Source organism: Argiope bruennichi, chromosome 4, assembly GCF_947563725.1.
Source record: "Argiope bruennichi chromosome 4, qqArgBrue1.1, whole genome shotgun sequence".
NCBI classification, from domain to species: domain Eukaryota; kingdom Metazoa; phylum Arthropoda; class Arachnida; order Araneae; family Araneidae; genus Argiope; species Argiope bruennichi.
In genome coordinates, this window is record NC_079154.1 from 41,964,760 (window position 1) to 41,987,997 (window position 23,238).

A 23,238-nucleotide genomic window follows, 5' to 3' on the forward strand; every position below is an offset into this window, starting at 1 on the left:
CGAAATTCGACTCATCATCTTTTAGTTCATTTACTCAATCAATAAATCAAAATAATTACAGTGCTGACTCTAACTTGAATTTCGGAATTCAAGTAAGCATTCAATATGGCATTTTGAAGTGTTAACCAACGTAACACATTATTTTCTGATGGAAAATAGTCATCTACTAAAAATTAAAATCGTTTGAAAAAAAGAATTTTTTAAGGTAAGTGACAGCATTGAAAATTACTTAATATTTTTATTTAAAATTCTTAATTTCTCAGAATTTTGCTCAATGTAAGTATTAATATTTCTTATGTGGTCAGTTATTGGAATGTTACATTGATGTTATATTTGCGCAAATTACACTTTAATGTTATTTTACTTTTGAAATGCAAATTTTTTATATTTTGTAATATCTTTTTGTGAAAAAACATAAATTAAAATCTAATTCATATTTTTGTTCAAATTTGTTTTAATAAATTCCCAATATGTTCTGTAGTTCCTGAACTATATAATAAGTGATATGTTATGAATTTCCTACAACGATTTAATATATCATAAATAAAAATAAAACACAGTACTCCATATTATTTCGAAATCGATGATTTGAAGATTGGATAGACATGAAGCTTATTTCTTTTACAGGAACTAGTTATATTTTTTTGTAATTGCATGTTTCATTATGAGCAAATCATTCAATTAGAATCTAAAATTTGTTATTTATATTTTTAGCTAAAAATATGGCTTTCTTCTTATTTGTAAAACGTTTTCTAAATGATCTGTTTCGTTTCATAAGTTTTTTTCTAACATATTTCGAAAAAGCTTATAAATATTAAAGTTTCAAAACATAAGTAATTTATAATATTTTTTTTCTACAAAGAGTTCCTGTGGAACACAATGGACTATTTTAAACTCATGTTAGTGCTATCTGCTTGTTCTATGTGAAAAAATAAGATTTTTAATTATATTGAAAAAAAAATACAAAACAAATGGTAAATTCAAGCACGCAGAAATTATTTTTCGTCTGTAATTAAACGCGTCTTTATTTTTAAATATTGCTCTTAGCCAATTCATATCAGTCTGGTGGATTTCTAATTACATAGGTTACTAATTGTAAAATAGAAGGGTTTTTCTGCCAAGATATTCAACAAATAGAAAGCAAATATTGTTATATTTTCAGGGTAAAAATGTTCATAATTTTTTTGAATTATTAATTTCAAATTTAAATGCCAGTAACAAAAAAAAATCGGATAAATTCATCCTTGAATTTCCATATTTTCCTTCGTGATGAACAACAGCTAGATACCGGTTCAGTACGATTTACTCATATACAAAATGGGTTACTTATAATGAAGTATAATAAATACTCATTTTTTGAGATTTTCTTATCACATAGTTGGTAAATTATTTTATTCATAAAACAAGTATGATTAATTTGTTAATTATCGTATACTAGTGAAAATATTTTATTCATAAAATTGTGTTGATGAATCTTCCGTAATTTTTTAATTCTTCAGGAATTCTATATTAAAAATAGGACTGGTTTATTCATTCGATCGACTGGTTCATACTACTGGTTTATTTCCTCAAATGGAAATGTAGAGTATGGTCCAGAATTTTATGCATTTACTGACATTAATTATACACTTATGCATCCTTTTTTGAGAAAGGAGTTCTAATATTTTACATACTTGCTCTAATTCGGAGAGTCTAATATTTTAACTGCCGTTGCTGATGCAGATTTCAAACACTACACATCGATATCTGAGCAAGGTATATTATTGTTATATATTAATTTCTTATATTCATTTTACATGAATAGCTGCAGACAGAAACGGAAAAATTCTTAGAATATTTTATAAAAACATTACTCATCTTGAATTTTCTACAAGACGAATGTTTCAAGTTTCAAAATTTAGAAACGAAGCTAAATTTTCAAGTAAGGCACAATACGTTATAATATACTTTATAAAAAATTTAAACGAATTCAGTGTTTATTAGTTATAATTATGTTTTAGAAAATTATTTCATAAGAAAGGGATAGGTCTATATAACTTATATCTACCCTGTATCACCTTTAAAAAAAATAAACAGGTAACTAAAAACTTGAAACAATTTTTTCCTAATAATTGTAGAAGAAAATAGAAGTTTAAGGAGAAACTACTGCCTCATATCAATGGTAATAAATATATTTATCATGACACTGATGAAAGTTGGGAAAACTTCTGCTACTACTTTAAGAATTGCAGATGCGTTTAAAAGTGCGTTATACGAACCATAAATAAGCAAACATAGGAAAGATGAAATAAACGGGAGATGGGGGGAGGGGTTAAAGAAACAACGCCCTCAATGCTGAAGAATAAAAATCTTGGGCATCGTTCCAACAAGATTTTCAAGATGCATTTATTTTCAGAGTTTTTGAGTAAGAATGTAAATAGCTTTGTTGCAAGCAAGAAACGTTGCCACAAAATCGTTACTTGTCGTGAATTCAGCAGGATGTATTTTTCTTTTTCAATCCACTTAATTTTTTTGCATGCATTTTCATTTTACTCTTCATATATAGGCTGAAAAATGTAGACTATTTTTTGATACTATAGGAAAATTCTAAGTTAAGTAATAAAAATTAGTAAGTTACTACCGGTTTTATATGAATTGGCAATTTTTTTTCCTCATTAAGGTTTTTTTTTCTTTCTAAAGTTTAAATATTTAGAAATTATTTAGCAGTTCTAAATAGTACTTAATACTCATGATATAGCAAATATTGTGCAGTTTCAATGATAATGCAATCAACATGCATCTTATTGAACTCTTGAATCCTCTTCAACATATGCATACGGCTCAAAGTATTTTCAGAAATGCATATTCAAGGGACTATGAAAATATTTTTCCAAAGTGTAAAGGCTGGAATATGCAGCTATACTAGATTTGCAATGTAATTTGATTCCATAAATGCCTTTTTTAAAAAGGTAAAATAAGGTTTAGACCAGGTAAAGGCATAGATTCATTTAAACGAGAAATGGATCAGGATGGACTTTTTTTTTCTTTTCCCACAATTATTAGATTTGCCCTATTTGTATTTCTTTGTAACACATCGCCGCAAACTTTTAATTTGACGATAGTACTCAAAACACATTGTTTCAATTGTTTATGACTGGAATATGAAACTGAGCGTCAGTCGTATATTTGGAAGTGAAAATTATCACATTTCGTCACCGTTTTTCCATGAAAATTCGCCGACTATAACCGTTATTTGCTCATCACGACATTTTTTCTCTTCCCAGAACAAAGGACAGCTATCACCATCGTGACGACAAGACCGCATTTGCTTTACTAATTCAAAAGTAGTTCCTATGAATAAAATAGTGTAAAAGGATCTAATATTAACACAAAAAAATCAGTTTCTTACAAAAAAAAACAATTGATATTATCTGGAATGTTGCATCATTTTTCCAATGTATTACAGAATAATTAACAAATAAATGCATTAATACACTTCATAATAATGATGTTGCTTTAAAATATACAGGACGGCTATAACCGTTATTTGCAGCAGTATATTAAGATATCAGTGAAAATAAAACTCCTGACACTATATTCATGAACAGGACGGCACTATATTCGGCAACAGGACGGCAAAACTGAATTAGTCAATGAGAGTATTTTACTTAGCTACATAAATCACTTGTTGCTACATAATGTGTTGTATTTTAACTTATTTTGTAAGGAATGTGTGAAGGGAAATGTCCTTGATTCTTAGGAATGAAGCATCCAAACTGCTGAAGATGACCATTTTGCTGTGCAACCAGGATCAATAGATTTGCCACATTTCGTTACTCTATAAGATATACGAAAAAAACCCAGTATGTATGATATTCATAAACAGGATGGTGAAAGACTGAATTTGACAAGGAGTGTTTTGTTTTACCACGTACATCATTAGATGTTTTATATGTTCATTTATTTTTAAGGTAGGAGACTGCATTAAAAAGTCGTTTATTTAGGAAATTATAAATTATTTTTTAAATATTCTTAATGCTTGATAAGGTTTCATTATAAAACCGTTCGAATGTTGTTTCTAATTCTAATTTTTGGGAAGTTTGAAGTTACATTCAATTATATATTTTCATTTGCATACGTTTTAATGCTATTTTATAACGTTAGATGATATTTTCTCATTCTAATTTGGGGTTGAATTTTCTTACGTCATAATTAAAAGACCTCTTAAATTAAAATGTAATCCGCATTTTTTTTAAATACAGTATAATAATTTCTCAATATGTTTTGTAGTTACTGAATAAAAGAATAAGTAAACTATTCATTTAGAAAAAAAAATTCAGATGTTTTAATGATTTTCACAATGTGAAAATAATAGAATTTTGTGTTATTTATTATTCGAAACCCAATAATTAAAAAATGGATACAAATGCCTGCTTTAAATAAGCAAACCGTTTGAGAACCCTCTAAACTAAAAGGTCTTTGCTTTTTTCCTCTTTTTACCCCCAAAAAGATTTAGATTTCTTTAGATTAAATAAAATTATCTCTTGACTAGTATATTTTTTCATGCATGTTTTTAATCTTTTTTATCCAAAAATTCAAAAAATATATCTATTTTAGAATCTTTTTCACAAAAAAAAAAAAAAAAAAAAAAAAAATACTGAGAGGAAATTTTCGGAAAATTTCCCTCATTCCTTAAGGTATCCGTAGTCACATTCCTAAGGATGTAGGGAAAAAATTGCAAGAATAGTAATAGATGTACCGAATTGACCACGATAAGGTTTTTGCTTTACAACAATGATCTCCCAAATTGTCATATTTTGATACTTTTTTTAAGTTTGAGTACGACATGCCCGATAATTTCGAGCAAAATAACTTTGCAGTAAATATTCAGAATACGATTGAGATCTTGTTAGTTAAACCATTATTAGAAAAAGATCTAATACTAAAACAGTATTCAGCATAGCATTTGTCATTTTTTAAAATATTTCCAATGCCCCATCCATTTAAATCTAATACTCCCAAACACATACTTAGAAATCGGAAGTCTATACTAATTTTTTCTAACACGCAACTCATGAAATATTTCTATTCGAGTAAAATTTTATACGGATTTCTGTATTGATAGCAAAAATATCAGAGCAATAAAATTTGAAAATTTTTGATAAATTGTTGAATAAGTAACAGAAACAGCTATTTTTTTTTAAAAAAAGGGAGTAAAAAAATAAATAAAAAATGATTAATGAACAAGAGAAGAACACATGATAAATGTCTTCACACTCAAAATCTCGCAATCGAAGAATAGCGAATAGGTAAGGAAGTATTGGAAAAACCAATATTTCATCCTTGCATGACTAGCTTAGATTTGCAATAGTTCTTAGAGTTGGTACATTTTTAAAATATGAATTTGAATGAATCGATTCGTTTTTTTTTCTTGTTTTTAACTTATCTTTATTTAATAAATAAAAATAAATCCTGATATAAAGAAACAAAGATATAAAGTTAAAATTTTCTATTCATTGTTCCTTTTTTAGAAGAAGCAATTTATTACCATGAAACAATGCAGATATTTTGCTATGAAAATATTGATAGCGTATAAGAGACAAATGATATTTGCTTTATATACAAGTGGGTTTTAATTCCATGAGATGCTGAAAAAATAATCAGCTAAACATGTATTGATCAATGATCTATCTATGCATGGAATTCAATTTGAAATTGAAAGATATTAAATCTTATTGAAACAATGATAAAATAATTTTAAATTGCTGCTTATATTATGGTTTATTATGGAAACATTAAAATTGTAGAAATATGTACAGTGAACAATGTATCGGCATAGTGAACTAAGGAATAGATACCTTTTATATTTCAAAAGTTCAAATTGTTTAAAAAGAAGTTACTTTATGTTTTTCGCAGTGCAGAGAAGATTCTGGTGAAAGTTTTGAACAAATAAGACCAGAATCTTCCGTCTTTGTTTTGCCAATGAAAGGAAACTAGTTATTTGTGAAAAATAAGATGTAAATACAAAATGCTGCATAGGAAATAGCTCGAAGAGTAAAATATTGCTTGAAAAACTTATCATACCACACAAATCGCGAAACCGAAATTCCACATTCAAATATTTTAAAGATTTTACATCGTCAGTTACGCTAGAAATCATTCCATGTGCAGCATTCGACTGCTACAACAGCCGAAACTCCATAATAGAGAGATCTAACACCGCAGAGAAGAATTGGCTGCCAGAAATGAGTGTTGCGTAGCGAAAGGCGAGATATGTCTTAAATCTCTTTAAGGGGAGGCGAAGCCATCTTTGTCACATTAAAGTTTCCGTTCTTTACAAGTAAAAATATAATCCAACATTTTTTTAATAAATTCCAGAGTCCCTGTGCTGCTTACAAATCTAGATGAAGTTTCGGTTTTAGAAATTTAAAGCACTTATGAAACGTCACTGATCGCAAAATTTATCGTTTACTAAGTAAAGCTATTTTATGTTTAACAAACTGTTTAAGAAATATTATTATTTTTTTTTTTAAATTATCAAAAAGAAATGGAAATGTAGATCCCAAACTTTTTTTGCAGGTTAAATTTTTATATTCTACTTACCGATATAAAAAGAATTTACATGTTTCATTCTTTTACTATTAATTGTGTATTGCCTCAGCTTCCATTTCCTAAACTAAGGTACTTGTTTTTTAATAATTATTTATTTTGAAAGAAATTGAAATAACTTCAATATAAGGAATTTTTTAACCAGTTAAATTTTTTTGACGAGTACATTCGTCATGGAAAAAATATAACATTTAGCATTATGACGAGAACAATTATTATATTTATGATTATTTATTATAATTATATATTATGTACATGATTATGATAATTTTTTTTGTTCTCTATGAATAAACTCCTTGTGTGCCAACAAGTATACCACAAGGCTTACAGATGTAAGTCAATTCGCAATTGAGAGTAAAATAAATTTCAAATATAAGGTCGCAGGCACAAATGCAAAAAAAGAAGAAAGAAAAATAGGGGAAAACAAGTAGATACAAAAACAAAAATGAAACAAAATTGCTCACATAGTAATAGAAACATACAGTAAATGCTATAAAACAATTGAAGAAGCATGATCAATTAAAATATTCAAAATACAAATACAAAAGTATATATGCAAATATAAGTAGGCAAACACACTGAAGTAAAGTTTAAATCATACGGGGAAAAATACTATTAATATATGTACAAAAGGAAATGAAGGATGCTTTACACTGTACAAAGGCAGATAAATGAGGAGGCCAAGCTATATTGTTCTTTCGAAGGCAGTTTCTCAGTTTACGTCTTTCCGGAATAAACTTGGTGCATTCAAATATCAAATGCTTGACATACTGGACTGCACCACTGTAGCACGAACACCTATCAGTCGGCGATAAATTGAATCGTTTTAAATATGCTTTAAAGTTTCCATGCCCAGTCAGAAACTGGATAAGTTTAAAATTTGACTCAAAGTAGTGAGCTTTTAGGCGTCTCTGTATGGATGGAATAAATTCCTTAGTGAGCTGTGCATTAGTCGATGCTTGATATAAAGTATTCCATTCAGATATAACTTTATCTTTAAAGACATTCTTTAAATAAGATTTCGGAATGCTCATAGGAATGGAATGAACAAGTTTTGTCGCTTCTTTGGCAAGCCAGTCGGCGCGTTCATTGCCATAGATTCCTGTATGACCTCTAACAAAAGAAAAGGAAACTTACACACCTCTGCCTTGAAGAAAACTCAGGTTGGATTGTGTTTTAACAATTATTTGGTTTAGGGAATCGATATTATTTAATGCATGTAAAGATGAAAGGGAGTCGCTGAAAATTAAGAACTTTGATGAAAGGTTTTCATTGTCACAAATCCAAGAAACTGCTTGGGCTATGCAAAGCAATTCAGCCTGAAAAACACTGCATTCATCTCTTATTCTGAATTGATGAGTTTCAATTTCTATGTAATCTTGGAAAACAACAAATGCAAGCCCAACCTTATTGTTAATTTTACTACCATCTGTAAAACAGACAACGGGAAAGTTGTCTTCAATATTATTATGATAACTAATTACATTAAGAGGAAATCTTTCAGCAGGATGGGGAAGTTCAGAAATTTGAAGGAAATCATCTAGACTCTTATGGGCCAGGTTCTTCGTTGCGTTCTTGAATTCATTACTATGGTTTATAAAGATGTCAATAGGTGGAAAGCCGGAGATAGAAAATACAGCTTCATAAGATATCGTTCGATACCCAGAAATAACTCGTAGCAGTATTCTCCTTTGAATTTTCCTCAAGAGCCGACAATTTATTTTTTTCTTTAGAGCAGTACCCCAGACTCGAGAATCGTAACAAATAAATGGTACAATACCCTGTTTGTAGATGAGGGATGAGACATTCGATTTGAGACCAAAACTATTTCTAGCAACTCTACTAAGACCAAACAGAATTTTTTCACATTTATTTTAGATACTCGTTTTCTGAAGAGGTCGTAAGGTTAATTGTTTAATTTGATCGCTGTCTCATATGTACTTTTTGCTTTCATAAGTGACGTTTTTAAAATTTTAAAACAAAAATGTGCCGATAAACTAATTACTACATTAAATAATTATGCATTACTACATGTCCAAATACTCTACTATCAATTGCATTTTGTCTGAATTTACAGTTTGTCTTGTATTCATACTAGAATGAATTTAAATTGAAGCATAAAATGTATTTATAGTTGTTAATCATTTAAATTTTTTTATTTTTTTCCCCACCTTAACGAATCTTTTTTTAACTTTTAATTTACATAATTCATTTCTGACATACATTTTTTTTCTTTAATTTACATATTATATTTCTTATTATTTTTCAGCAAGATAATATGAAAATATGCACTTTTTATTCCATTATATTAAGGAAAACTTTGTTTTTTTATCATTCCCATATTGATTAGAATAAGTAAAAACATGATGTAAATATCCATCCATCAAGCATCAGGCTGCAATATCAGTTAAAATACTCGCTTTTTTTAGACGCCGCTTAGAAAACCAATATAATTAAATTCGGTTTCATCATCAGGGAAATATATGGTAAAAACATGCTTACAAACCGTTTTGCATCAGCTTTTATGAATGCAAATGGCATACAGTATTTTTTCTTTCAACTAAAATAAATGCATAAATTTTTTTATGAATATAGCTCTGAAAATATGTAATAAATAACTAATGTTTATCAAAAGATTGAAAAGTCTAATTTTTGCTGCATAATTCATATTTTTGAAGAATTTTAATTTTAGGACAAACTTTTAGTATAATTATTCATGTTTTGTACATTAATAGAAAAAGGAATATGATACACAAGATTTTAATTGATGTTTTGCAGAAAGAGATTATTTAAAAACAGATCGATTTCCGTATTTGTGTGGGAGCTTCAACCAGTTTTCAACGAAATATGCAAGTAAAAAATTAATGAAGGTTGAAAGATTAAAAATTGTTTACGCAATGATCCATTCTATAAAAATAATTGGTTTACCCTTTCTATGGAATTATTTCTTGTTTTTGAATGATTCGGAGATAAAAACAGGTTCAAATCACCAAAAATTATAAAAATTTGCATATTTTTTTTCTTATAATATTTGTCAGGATGTTATTGAAATATCATACCTGGCATAGATTTAATTTTTTCAATAAGCAAAAAAAGTTAGTGGGCGTTGCTTAGCCTTTCTGCAAGATAGTATTTTTCGATCGTCTAAAACTGTCCTTAAATATTATTTACACTTTTTAATAAATGATTTGAGTGGTTATTTTCATATTGATTAATTTTTAAAAATAAAAATAGTTTATTATTATTTACTAGTCATTACTTCAAATTCTAACTTTTTGTAGATGCTTAAGTTTTAACTATTTTGAAAAGTAATGTTGTTTGTCATTTCTTTGCTCTTTCTCCAAAGTTTCCTATTTTTATCAGTGTAGCGCTTTAAAAAACATAATATCACGCTATCAAATATTTTCATTAATTAACATTTAAGAGTAATAAATACAAATTATACATCTAAATCTTGATCTCTCTATATATTTTTAAAATAAATTATATATTTATCGAAGTAATTCTTTTTTAAAATGCAAAATCTTTTACACCTATTTTATGTTATTGACCTAAAATTTAATTTTTTTTAGAATTCAAAGCATTTTGTGCATTGAAGGATGTTATCAAATGCCATGAAATATATTTCTTTATTCTTGATAAGAGCTTGAATTATATTTCTTTATTCTTTTCAGATTGAGAAAAACAAAAGGAGTGAATAAATGATAAAACTAAAAACAATATTCTTACCTAAAACACCTAGCCTGTAATTAATTGTCACAACTACAACACCTCCAAAACTTGCCAAAACGCTTCCATCGTAAGGGTTGCCAGAATTCCAGTCGTATGATTCACCGTGGATATATACCATCACGGGTAATTTCGTTGGTTCTCTCCCCACTGAAAGATAAAACAAAGAATTTTAGCTGGCATTCATAATTCTTTAAGAGAATGTTGTTATGTATCTAGTTATGAAACAGTCTAATAAAGGAATAACTCAATTAATCATTTATAAAGATTATTTTTATTAGCTGTTTTTCCGTTATATTTAGTATCGAGGCACACAGAATTCCTTAATTCATTTTAATGAAAATATAAAAATAAATATTCGAAAATTTTTGCAAATATGATAATATAGTTTTCTATAGATGCTGTAGGATGTAGTTTAAAAATAAAAATCTAAGATAATCGCATCTTATTAACCAACTTTTATAAAATAATGGAATTAAATTTCGGAAGAAGTTATGTGATTATTTTTCTTTTAAAATTTTAAGAAATGTAAAATTAAATAAAAGCTAAAACGAAATTAATTTTGATATACTTTAAAATTTGCGTACATATTCAAAAATTGGTAAAATATTCCTAAAAGCACTTGAATATATAAGGATTATGTTTTATACAGTACAATAAAATTATTTGCTTTGTTTATACCACAGTATAACTCTGAACTCGGAATCTTTAAGATTCTATGTAAGTTGAATGCATGTACACGTAAAAAAATATATTAAAAGAAATAAAAAAAAAAAAAACTTGTTCAAGGTTATATTCAATACACAACCTACAACAATAAATACAAAAGATATACTTAAACAACCACATAATATTGTTTGTTGAGGAGAATGATTTCATAGAATTGTATGTAAAGTTTAATTTGCGTGTAAAGTGGCTTGATTGTAAGTGATGATGCAACAAATTATTCTTGTTTTGGACCTGGTAAATGCAAGTCTCTGTTATCCTCGGGAAATTGCATTAGATTTCTTGTTTTGAACTTGGACGTTTTGTTTTTCATCACTCTGTTCCACCAGATTGGTTTGAGATCAGGGTTGGGTTTGCTAAGGTGAAAAGATATGGCAATTACTGGCGTTATAAAGTGGATCACCCATTACCAAATGCCACAACGGTCAGAATCGGATGTGGAAACGCTTGAAGCATGAGGGATTTGGGCTGTGGCGGGTTGAAAAGTATGTCTTGCCTATTCCATGATGCTGCCTTATGGAAGGTTTTAACTATGATTTAGCGAATATTTCTTCAGATTGAGTAGTTGTTCAATTCTTCTTATCCTCGCTGAAGACATGATTTTTGAATGTGCTTTTAAAAACACTTCTTGGTATTTGAAATTGTACAGATATAACTTGTTTGGCCTGCAGGACATTTAATTTCTAGGAGTTAGGGATTTTAGGAATTAAAAGACGAGACACTATGCATTAATACTTATTGTTGTGGGCCTATTATTGTATGTTCAGCTTACTTTTAATAATATTTTGCTTAAATTATTGAATTGTATTTTCGTTGGCCGATATCTCCAGAATTTCATTAATATTTTTTGGAATCCTTTAAATCCGTTAATAAAATGCTTTCGATTAAATTAGTATTAGTATTCCCAAAATTTTTTTTATGCAAGTTATCTAATGGTTCTCGCTTTGGATATACACATTTTGTAAAAGCTAAAAATGTGATGGTTTCAATAGGCTGGATTACTTTTGTAAATTTGTAAATTCTAGCATGTGATATATGAGCGTGCGAGCCGATGCATGATGTAAAAATCGTTCAAAAAGTTGTATAAGTAGATCATCGAACGTGTTTTAATTATTTCTCGTTATTTAGTTTTTAAATTGTATCATATAAATTTAAAAAAAATATTTTTAGTTTCATAAGATTTTTAATTAATGAATAATCGGAAGTTATTGTTAAAAAAATATTTCAAAAATAAAAAAAATTATATTCGCTAATGAAAAATATAAAAATTAATATTCCTGATCTGGTTTTAATTTTTTTTGTAATGAAATGGTAAGAGTATTTTTAAAACATATTAAATTAAAAATTTATATAATGAGAGATGTCATATTGAAGCTTCGTACTTCAAGTTATCGAATTAGAAACACATTTCTTTTACTATTCTTAAATGGCTACATCTTTTATTTTTCAATGGAAAATCATAAATCATATGTTTATTATAAAGTATTATAAATCCAATATTCAAACACTTTTTGATTAAAAAGTTACGATTTTAAATAATTTAATTGAGAGTTTATTTGATGCATTTTTGCCAATATCTTGATTGTCTACATTTAATGTAATATATAATATTTGACTAATATATAATTGCTCCATCACATTTCTTAAATCTACAAACTTATATCAATTTTATAAATTTATTAAATACATTTGTTTCGTATATTTTCTCTTAAACTGGTAGCAGAATTCACATCTTGTGGTGGATATGCATTTATGAAATTGGAACTTGCATTTGATTCCCAAACAAATCTATCCACTTGCTTAAGATCTGTTGAAGACTGAAACTGTGCCCACAATTAATTAATGTGTCTATCTCAGAGAAATTCATCCGGAGAAGGAAATTAAATGGACTCCCTTCCATTATTTGATATTTTACTTAATTAGTTCTAGCATATATCCTCAGAAATAGGATTAGATTTAATTTAATTGCAGTATCAAAATATATAATAATCATGCAACGCTGTATATTATTCGTCATTCTATCATTATTCGTTAATCTTAAATATTTTGTACAAATAATTTTAAGATAATGCTGATGATTATAAACAGTAAACATAATTTAAACTTTAATGCATGATTATAAAATACTACAATTAATTGATTGACAATGCCATATGCCACCTGTCACTGTGTTTAGGTTAAAAGGCTATTAAATTAGGTAATAACCTAAGAACTGAAATTTTAATTCCGAATGTAATTCGTTCTTTTTAATGTTTGAGACAATTTTAGATTTTTTTAACGTTTAATTATTTTAGTATATTTCTTATGAACTTGAATCATTCTAGATTTGTTTGTGGGGGGGGGATTGATTCAAATTAATACATTTATTAATAATTGGTTTATAAACCTTCTTGTACCTTCAATTCAATAAGCATTCAGAATATAAATAAACTGTCTAAAGGAAAAGTTTTGGTTTTCTTATCCTTATTATTTAAATTTATATATTTTACCATTATCTCCTTTTTACATTGAAGTTTTCCAATTTCTTTTTAAAATTTTTTATTTGAAACGAAACTGCCTTCCGTTAAAGTGAATGCTAAATTTACTGAAATGACGGATACTTTATATTTCGTCAGCACACATTTTATTTAATATGTTAATTATACAGATAAAAATGTAAAATATTAATTTTAATGCTGTGAGATTAAGTTTTATAATTATTATTGGAAGGTCAGAAAGGGCAGAAAGAGAGGCCTTTCAAGCTTTGGAAACTTCTGCCACAAATATGGCTCTTACCATCAACGAAGATGAAACCACATCTATGGAATTCCAGATCTCAATTATAAATCAGTGTTCCTCTGTGTACTAACGTCCATACCTTCGAAAAAGTCGGTCATTTGAAATACTTTGTCACAGTGATTAATGACAAAAATAAACTCAGAGCAAAAATTGACCACAGAATAAAAATGGTTTATAAATGTTTCTTTGGACTAAATAAACAACGAAGATCCAACTTAATCAGTCGAAAAATTAAACTAAGATTTATGAGACTCTTATTATGCTGTTTTGTTCTATGAAAGTGAAACTTGGACTCTTAACTTGGACACTCAGCGTTATCTGAACATGTTCGAGAGAAAGATCCTAGAGAGAGGATGTTGCTGAACTAGATACAATTTTGCAAACTCTATAGGCAACCACAGATAACACTGGTTACCCCGAGCAATAGGTTAAGATGGCTCGTCCATATTTGGAGAAGCCCTGAAAACAGCGCCCTCAAAATATCCACTTTTAAAAATCCTGTGGGATCCCGAGTCAGAAGAATACCTCTAACCAGAAGGCTGAATGATCTGGAAAGAGACCTAAGTGTTCTGAGGATAAAGAACTGGAAGGGAGTTGCGGGGGATAGAAAGCACTGAAAAGTGCGCATGGTTCAGTCAGCCAAGGTCTGCAAGGAACTGCTGTGATCATGAAGAAGAGATAAAATTTATTTGTAACAACTGTAAGCATTTTTAATTTTACTTCAGTCATAAATTTATGAAAATTCCATAATTCGAAAAAATTTTGATTGATAAATTGTATCAAATTGTGCAAAATATGCGAAGGAAGAATTCAAATAGTTGAAATCCATGTTTCAAATATTCAACTGCGTTTTCTTTTTTACATCTGTTAATAAAACAAAGACTTTTTTAAAATTAACATTTAAAAATGTGGTACAAAACAATATTTCAAAAGGATTCAATAGTAATGCGTGATTTATTTTTAGCATACGCTCTGTCGTTCTCATCAAAACTATTTTTTATTTTATACTAACCGCCTTTAGCGATCAGCTGGTTCGCCAGTATTAATGGTCTCTAAAATTTTCAATTAAATATTTTATGTAAATTGGTCTCTTAATAGCGTATTCTACAAAAATATTTTTAAGCTACAGATTATGATAATTATATAATACAGTCATAGTATTATCTAGGCTTTAAACAGTTCTGTTCATTGTACTACTTATATATCTCTTTAATTTTTTCTCTCAGCGCCCATAAAATTTCAACCTTAAATTGGAGTGGAAATTTTATACTGTAATTAATATGATAAAATTTTTTACTGAACCCAACCATGCTTTTTTTTAAATATGAAAATTGAAAACAGAGTCATTCAGTATTGAACTTGTTCCTCCATTTACTTTTTAGAAAACATCCTGTTTCAAACTTTTTTCTCTTCATGTAGACACGTGCTGAAAATTAAACTTTTATATATTTATTTTGCAATAATAATTGATTTATTTTTTAATTTGAACTTCTTTTAATGTGATGGCAACACTTTGATAAAAGATATTTCTTTCCCATTGATGAGCTCGTGCGGATTAAACTTTATTTTTATTTTGTGCGAAATATGTTGTTGAATAATGTGATGAAATTAAAAAAAAATCGTTAAATTCGAAACTTAATTTATAGGTTAAAATATTGATATCATTAAAAAGATAAATTTTTGAGCTTTAACTTGATTCAAAAATCAATTTTGTGTTGTAATATTTTCGGAAGTTATAGTGGGAAAATGCCGAAATTTCGTTTAATTGTTAATTAAAATTTTAATTCAAAATTCAAAAAAGGGCTCCGAGATGCACATTCCCGGCCTCCAAATTTGATAGCTCGTGCCAAATTTGATAGCTGTAGGTAGAATATTCTGGTCTGTAGAGCGCTAACACACACACTGAGTTTTATTATAAGTATAGATATAGATAAATGTAATGCCGTAACATGTAAAATTAAAATCTTACTTAAATTCTGTATACTTAAACACATTAGTTCATTTGGTTTCCATGAGTTTCGCTAAGTAAGATACTATTGAATTTTTCCTAAAATGTTTTATGCAACAGTTAAAACCATCATTCGACAAAGTGTTAAATGTTCATTAAGTGGATAATTGAACATTTCCAGAGTAAATGGAAACAACACTAACAAAAGTTCTTAAAAGACCTTTCAATTTTAATTGTAAACAACCAAGTACGTTAATGCTAAATAATTCTGAAATCAGTTTACTGATTATACCAACTGGAAATTTATATTTCAAAAGACTCCTATGGCTTTTAGCAAAATTAGTTTCTAATAGTATAAAATAAAATAGCACAAGAATACTTTCTTTAGCTAGAATAGTTCACAAAAATAAATGTCGGTTATTTGAAAAGTTTATGATCATACGATATCATTATATGTACATGACTAATTTAACAGGATTGATTATCATGCTATTAGTCGAGCAAATAGCATTGGAGGCGCATTATATTAAAATAAAAGCAAAGGCTCAAATATATATCATAATGTAATATTATATTATTATTATCAGTCATTTAACTCCTTTTCCTAAAAGAATAAAATCATCAAAGACATAGTAGTTTTTGTAATTCGTTATACTTAACAAAAAATTCACTAATGCACTGTTATCTAACGCGGAGTTTATTTCTTGGGATAGCACTAATAGTACAATCATATTATATGTATTACATATCAAATACTGAAAGTTCGTATATATTCGCATAGAAAAATATTGCATTAATATTATTATATTACTGTTATATAACCATTTTTATTACGAAAAAAGAATTTTGCACGTTAACAAATGTATTTCAAATATGCCCATGACAAATTTTTCAATGTTTTTCGTTTAAAATGATTGGAAAAACACAGTAATTCGATTTAAAGAAAATATTTTATCTTTTAACAAAGTTTTGAAACATCTTTAGAAGAGATCAACTTATTTTCATTCAAGTTAATCTCTTGAAGTAATAAATTTTCCGAAGCTGTCATCTACCTGCCTATTCAGTTGCGACCAAAATAGCCTTTATTGTTGCATACTCGGGACCAGAATCTTGTTAATTAAATCCATATATTATAAACAAAATATAATATAGTTTTTAAAGCAATTAATTGCCAAGCAATACTTATTAAGCAATTAAAGCAATTACATTGAAAGAAAAAAGTTGTATGAACTAATTTTGCATGCATTTGTATATCTTTTTGAAATAAACTATTTTGTCGTAATAAATGTAAATTTTTTGAGACAATAAATTTCAAAAACACCATTATTATTCTGTTACATCCGAAGAAGCAGTATTCATATTAAATATTGGCGATTAGAAACGTGTTAAATAAATAATAAACAAATTACTAGAGAATATTTAAGGCACTTAATAACCTTATTATACAATTTATTTTAATGTCATTGTAAGTACATTTAATACTTTTAAATTTTAAGTTTCCCTTTATAAAGATGAAGAAAATGTAATATGGTATTAACTTTAGTAAAAGGCATTCATATTTATATTTTGTTGCAATATTCTTAAAAAAAATATTTGAAAATAAAAGAACATTCTTATTATAAGTTGATGCAGTAAATTCCCAAAAGAAACACTAATCTGTTGCATTCGACAAAATAATATTCATTATGCATGCTTGAAACTGAAATTTCCTTAAATAAATCCATACACCCTAAAGTAAGTTTGGGAGAGAGATATATAAATCCACAAGTTAGGGTAAAACAACAAGCTTGTTATAAAAAAAAAAGTTTTGCAGAAGAATAAAAGCAATTACGGGAAGAAGAAAGTATCCCATGATTTCAGAAAATATAAACTTGCTTTGAATATTCCAAAAATATGCGCATATTTAATTTAATCTTCCTAAGCAAAAAACTTCGGAAAAGAAAATTCGGGAACTTTTTTTTCCTATAACTAATGCGGTCCTCTTTTCAAATTTAAGTCATTTACCTCGGCTGCTGTCGTAAAATCACACACACGCCATTTGTAAGGAAATACTCCCATAAAACAGATAAACGAGCATGCTAAATGTGATGAGATTTTGTGTTTCTGTTAAATCCTGTTTCTGGCCAGTCCTTGGAGACAGCGACGAATCAGTTTCCAGAAAATCTTCTTTAAAAACATTATGAATGAGCTACACTGGGGTAAGTGCTCTCAACGGAGGATGTATGAAAAAAAGTTTGATTTTTTTTCCATCTCTAATAGTAAGGAACATATTCAAGAGAGAAACGACGACGACGACTGAGGAAAAAGAGAGGTAAAAAAAAAAAAAAAAAAGACGAGAAAGAAGAAAATAAAAGAAATCTTTTGCCGTTTAGGGAGTGCGACTCGAGTATATTTCTTCTTCTCCTCCTGGACCTTTCTCTCCTTTATCTGTTTTTTTTTCCTGATGATAATGTTGTGTAGGGCAAAAAGAGAATGTTAAAAACCCGAGCAGTTAAGGGGACATGCTCGGGAAAGTCGAGCAAATAAGATTTGTCATTAGGAGGAAGATCGGGATAGAATGTTTTTGATCTGGTGGGGGAAGAATTCTATTCTCTAATCTTTATCCATTTATACTTATTAGCTTCAATTTTCACCTCATTATACTCCTAGGTTGTTCTAAGAAAATTGCACTTCACTTCAAAAGTATTTATACAGTTTTTAATCAAAACCCATTAGTAATTAATCGGATTATGGCTTAAACTTTATTAGAAAAACACTTTTTATCAGAAATGTTTTGTCTTAGGAAAATTCAATTCCTTTTAAATTGGTGACACATAAAAAAAAATCTGTTTTAAAAATTTCCAGTGTTTTATCTATGCCCCTTTATTAGTAAACATTATCTTTTCGTGATTTGAGATGTCAATGTTATCATTAATCTCTCAGGTAATTAGTAAGAAAAAATTATTTCATCAATATTATTTTTAAATTTATGTCATTAAACAAAATACATTTTAATTGAATTTATAATTAAATTCATGTATTTCCATGAATTAAATTCATTATTTTTAAAAAAAATATGATATTTAAAATTTTTATTTTTTGAAATTACAATATGTAAATAAATAGTTGTTTGGAGATCTGATGGATATATATTTTGACTGGCAATTTATCAACATTTCTCTTTTAATAATTATATATTATTTTCCTTTTTGTTATTATTTAGTTTTAATTATTTAATTTAACGTTTGTTAGTTAAGTAAAACTGTATCATGGCAAGAATAAATTAATATGTAGATAATATATGTTATATATTACGCCTATTATAACTTAAATATTTAGATTATTAAACTTTTAATAATAAACTTTAATAAATATGAAACTTTGGGCTGTGCGCGGACTTTTCATCTAACTGGAATTTCTTACTGATTTTTAAATTTATAAATTTAATTTAAAAAAATTATAACTAGAAGGGTGACGATTTTTTTTTTAGAATAACAACACTTTGAATCATTGTTGCTTGAAAGTTGAACATCATTAAAGAAAGTTTCGAAGCTGTATTTTATATATAATAATTTTTCATCATTCCTTATTTATATTATTCTTATTTTCTTCTTTGGTCAAAATCTCTATTTTCTATTTTTTATTTATCTTGAAATTAGCTTTAACGTTTAATCATCAACATGCAGTAATTCTTTAAAAAAAAAAATGTTTCAATGCATTTAATCTATAAAATTCTAAATTAGAATTTACTAGTATCTTTTTTAATTTTTGAAACTTTTAAATAAATTTATAATTTTTATAAGAATAAATAAAGCATTATAAAATTTTGATACAAGTGTCAACATACAGTCATTTTTAGAAGAGCAAAAATTCATTTGATTATTTGTCAGAATCATTTATTTAATCAATAACTTCACATCGTTTTCCTAATTATTGTCCTGTCAAACCAATTGGATTTCTCTTTCACTTGATGGTTAGATTTATAAGAAACAGAAAAACTTAATCTGTTTCTGCTTGTTGGAATTTATTTTTAATGCGTGTTTTGTGAAATAAATTGGATTGAACAAAATTGGAAGTTTGATTATTGACTTCATTTGATCATTATGAAAACGATTATACTTTTAAAAAGTGAAGTATATATTATTTAATATATTATTTTATGGATTATTTTTATTTTGTCTAATAAAGGATGAATAAAACTTTTAACTTTGAATAATTACAAAATTTATGAAATAACTACTCGGTAATTAAGATTAAATTGATTCAATTTTCATTCTATCATCTTAAAAGAATGATAATTCAATATGTATAAATTGCATTGTTTCAGTTAGAGTATGGTATAAAATATTCTAATTAAGAGATACTAAGAAACACAAATATTTTAAAACCAAATATTTCTTCATTTGAATATAAATTATCTGATATTATTAAAATTTCTTGATAATATTAATATTAAAATTTCTGATATTATTTTTTTTCCTTTCAGAAAAAAACACGTACTTTTGTTTAGAATGTGAATCATTTTTTATCGTCATTATATGTATTATTACAATTTAGTTTAATATAATGAAAAACATTTAATTTTGCAAATCAAAAATAACCGTCTTAAATTATGCAAAAAAGTTAATTAATAAGCGAATCGTTGCCTCTTGACAAATATTTAAAATTCAGAATTTAAATGAAGAGTTTGTAAACATAAACATTTTCTCCAAATATTCCTTTGTTGTTGAAATAAGTTCAATTCATATTGCATTTTATTTTATGGAAATTAAACAATCTTTTCAGAAAAAGATAATTGCGATTTATCTTATTATTGGCTTCCTATTGTTGAACATGAAACAACAATATTTTTGAATGGAAGTTAATTCCTTGAAGGCTTTCATCCCTTTCCTCAGATTATTTTTCATAATAAGATTTTAAAATATAATCTTTGAGTTTCATTTTAAAAATAAGTTTTAAAATCACTCAAATATATTAATGCAATTTCTATATTTTTAATAACAAGAATAAATTTTAATGTTTGAGATATATTTTCTAAATAGTAAATTCTTTTTTTTTATCACTAGCAATAATTCTTAATTGAAAATGTTTTTCTAATAATAAGAGTTCATTATTTACATTTTTGTATGTAGTAAAAAGAATTATAAATTTCAATTTTATATTTTCATTTTATTAAATTCCCATGAATTACTTTTAATTTTATAATTTATTTAGAATCCGGCTGTAAAATGTATATAGTTTTTTATATTTAATGTGTGATTTAAATATTCTTAAAATAAAACTAAGAATTAATTATACATGAGAATATCTTATGCATCAAGTATGACAATTCAAATTCAGTATAATCAATTAATTAAAAAAAACTTCTAAAATAATTCAGATAATTGAAAGAGTATTTTTATAATATTTGTTTAAAATCATTCGAAACTATGCAGAAAAAAAAGTTTTTTGAATGTTTGTTCAAATTTAATATATTAAATTCTTAAATCTAAAGAAATTTAGTTTTTATCTCTCGTGTCACTTATCTTTGAAGAAATTTTATAAATTAATCAAATATATTAATTATTGGAGAAAATTAACATTCTCAGAACTAAGTAATAAAGAATTAGGAATCTATGAGACATACTGAAAATATAAAAACAGTGAAAGAACTTACGTACATTCATGAAATATGAAAATTAACTAGACAAATGGAAATGCAGTATATCTGCATTCCGAATCAGTGAGACAAATCTTTCTCTAAACTTTATTAAAAATTTGTATCCATTATGAAATGTTATGATTAACCATATCTATTGACTTTAGAAAATGCAATTCTAATGTTTTGCAAATTGAAAATATTTTTATAAGTTTTAGCATTTTTTTATGAATTGAATTAATTAGATAATTTAATCTCCACCTCAAAAGTGCTGTGTTTAAAATGGCAATTTCTTCGAAGTTTAATTTAAAAAAATTAAAATATGTTTATGTTTATAATTATGCTTCCAATATGCTTCCCAGTTTGATTAGATGATATTCCCAATTTGAATAGAATTTATTCAAGTTACTTTTTCTTTAAGAAAACCTTTAACGAAGTTCCATTTATTTATTCAAGTTTTATTTACATCTTATATATATTTACACATTAAGAGTTTATATAATTAAATATTAGCATTATTTCCAAATTTCTGTTACAGGAATTTTATCCGTTTTACACTGAAAAATTTTACTGTTTTTTTACATTTATATTGAATTATTTGAAATACTTATCTATGCATCAGCTTATATATCTTCTAAAATAAATCAAACGTATATCTGGTTGTTAGACTTTTATTTATATAACCACTCTATATGACCGAAGAATCTCTGTAACCAGTGAGTTTTCATATTTTTTTTTTATTTTTCATCACATACGGATATAAAAATTCTAATTTTAAATTTGCTATGTTATTTTGTTTGTCTGTCTGATTTGTTAAAGTTTTGTTTGTTACTTAGATTATCTCGAGGTACATTGGGGAATTGTATTTTTAGATATAATTTTATTATTTCACGAAATAACTAAATAAAACACTATATCATACGACAATGCACAATACTTTCATAACATTATATAATATATATTTATTCGTGTGGAACAATACGGTAACATATTGCCCAATGCCGTTGTGGTTAATAACTTTCATGGTTCTGTTGTATTGCAGTTGAAAATAATAAATATTTAAAATTTGATTTGAAATAATCAGTTACAGTTCGAAAATAACTTTTTTTTCCGTTTGGTTTGTAACCGTAATAGATGGAAGTCAAAAGTCTTCTTTCATGCATGTTTTTTGTCGAAAGCATATATAATTTCTTAAATCATGTTTATCATGTAATGAAGGTTTAACATCATGAGGATTGTATTTTTTCATTTAAAAACTGAAAAAAAAAGGTTCTCAGTAATCCTTTTTGCTTTTCAAGATAACTGGTAACTTTCCAACTATCAACTTTTTTTTTTATTACTCTTCATAAATAATTTATTTGAATCATTTTGCTATGGTTTGTGCACTCAAATCAAAATTAATAATGCAAAATCGCTAATGAATGCAATAAAAATAATTTATAATAAAATATAGAATTTTATTTTTAGAATTCAACCATATATAAAGTTATATTTGGGATTCTTATCTAATTGGGCTCGAAACATTTTACATCATAGTTATTAAAAATTTTGGATGTTTCAAACAAGAAATAATTCTTTCAATTACAAAGTTCGTTGGAATTCTAGGAAAGATTAACGTTATGGAAAGTAATAGATCATTGGGAGTCATAAAAATAGATAGGGTAATTTGGTAATTTGAGTCCGACTATGTTTACACTTTTCCCCTTACGTTTATATAACGTTTACAATTTGCAATTTTATATTTTTCCTAAGAAATGAAGCTAAGCATCTATTTGGAAATTATCTTTGTTGTAGCAAAAATAATTAATTAGCAAAAAGTTCGATATGAGAACCAAAATAAGGAGAATCACAA

General features: G+C 26.8%; 1 protein-coding gene across 4 annotated transcripts in view; it reads right to left on the reverse strand.

Moving 5' to 3' along the window:
* Window positions 1-23,238, reverse strand: part of LOC129965905 (neuroligin-4, X-linked-like) — a 308,615-nt gene that overhangs the window by 70,400 nt on the left and 214,977 nt on the right. For all 4 annotated transcript variants that reach the window (XM_056080180.1, XM_056080181.1, XM_056080183.1 and 1 more), the window contains exon 2: window positions 10,318-10,467. In XM_056080180.1, coding sequence (XP_055936155.1) covers window positions 10,318-10,467 — 150 coding nt within the window. The remainder of the gene's footprint in view (window positions 1-10,317; window positions 10,468-23,238) is intronic.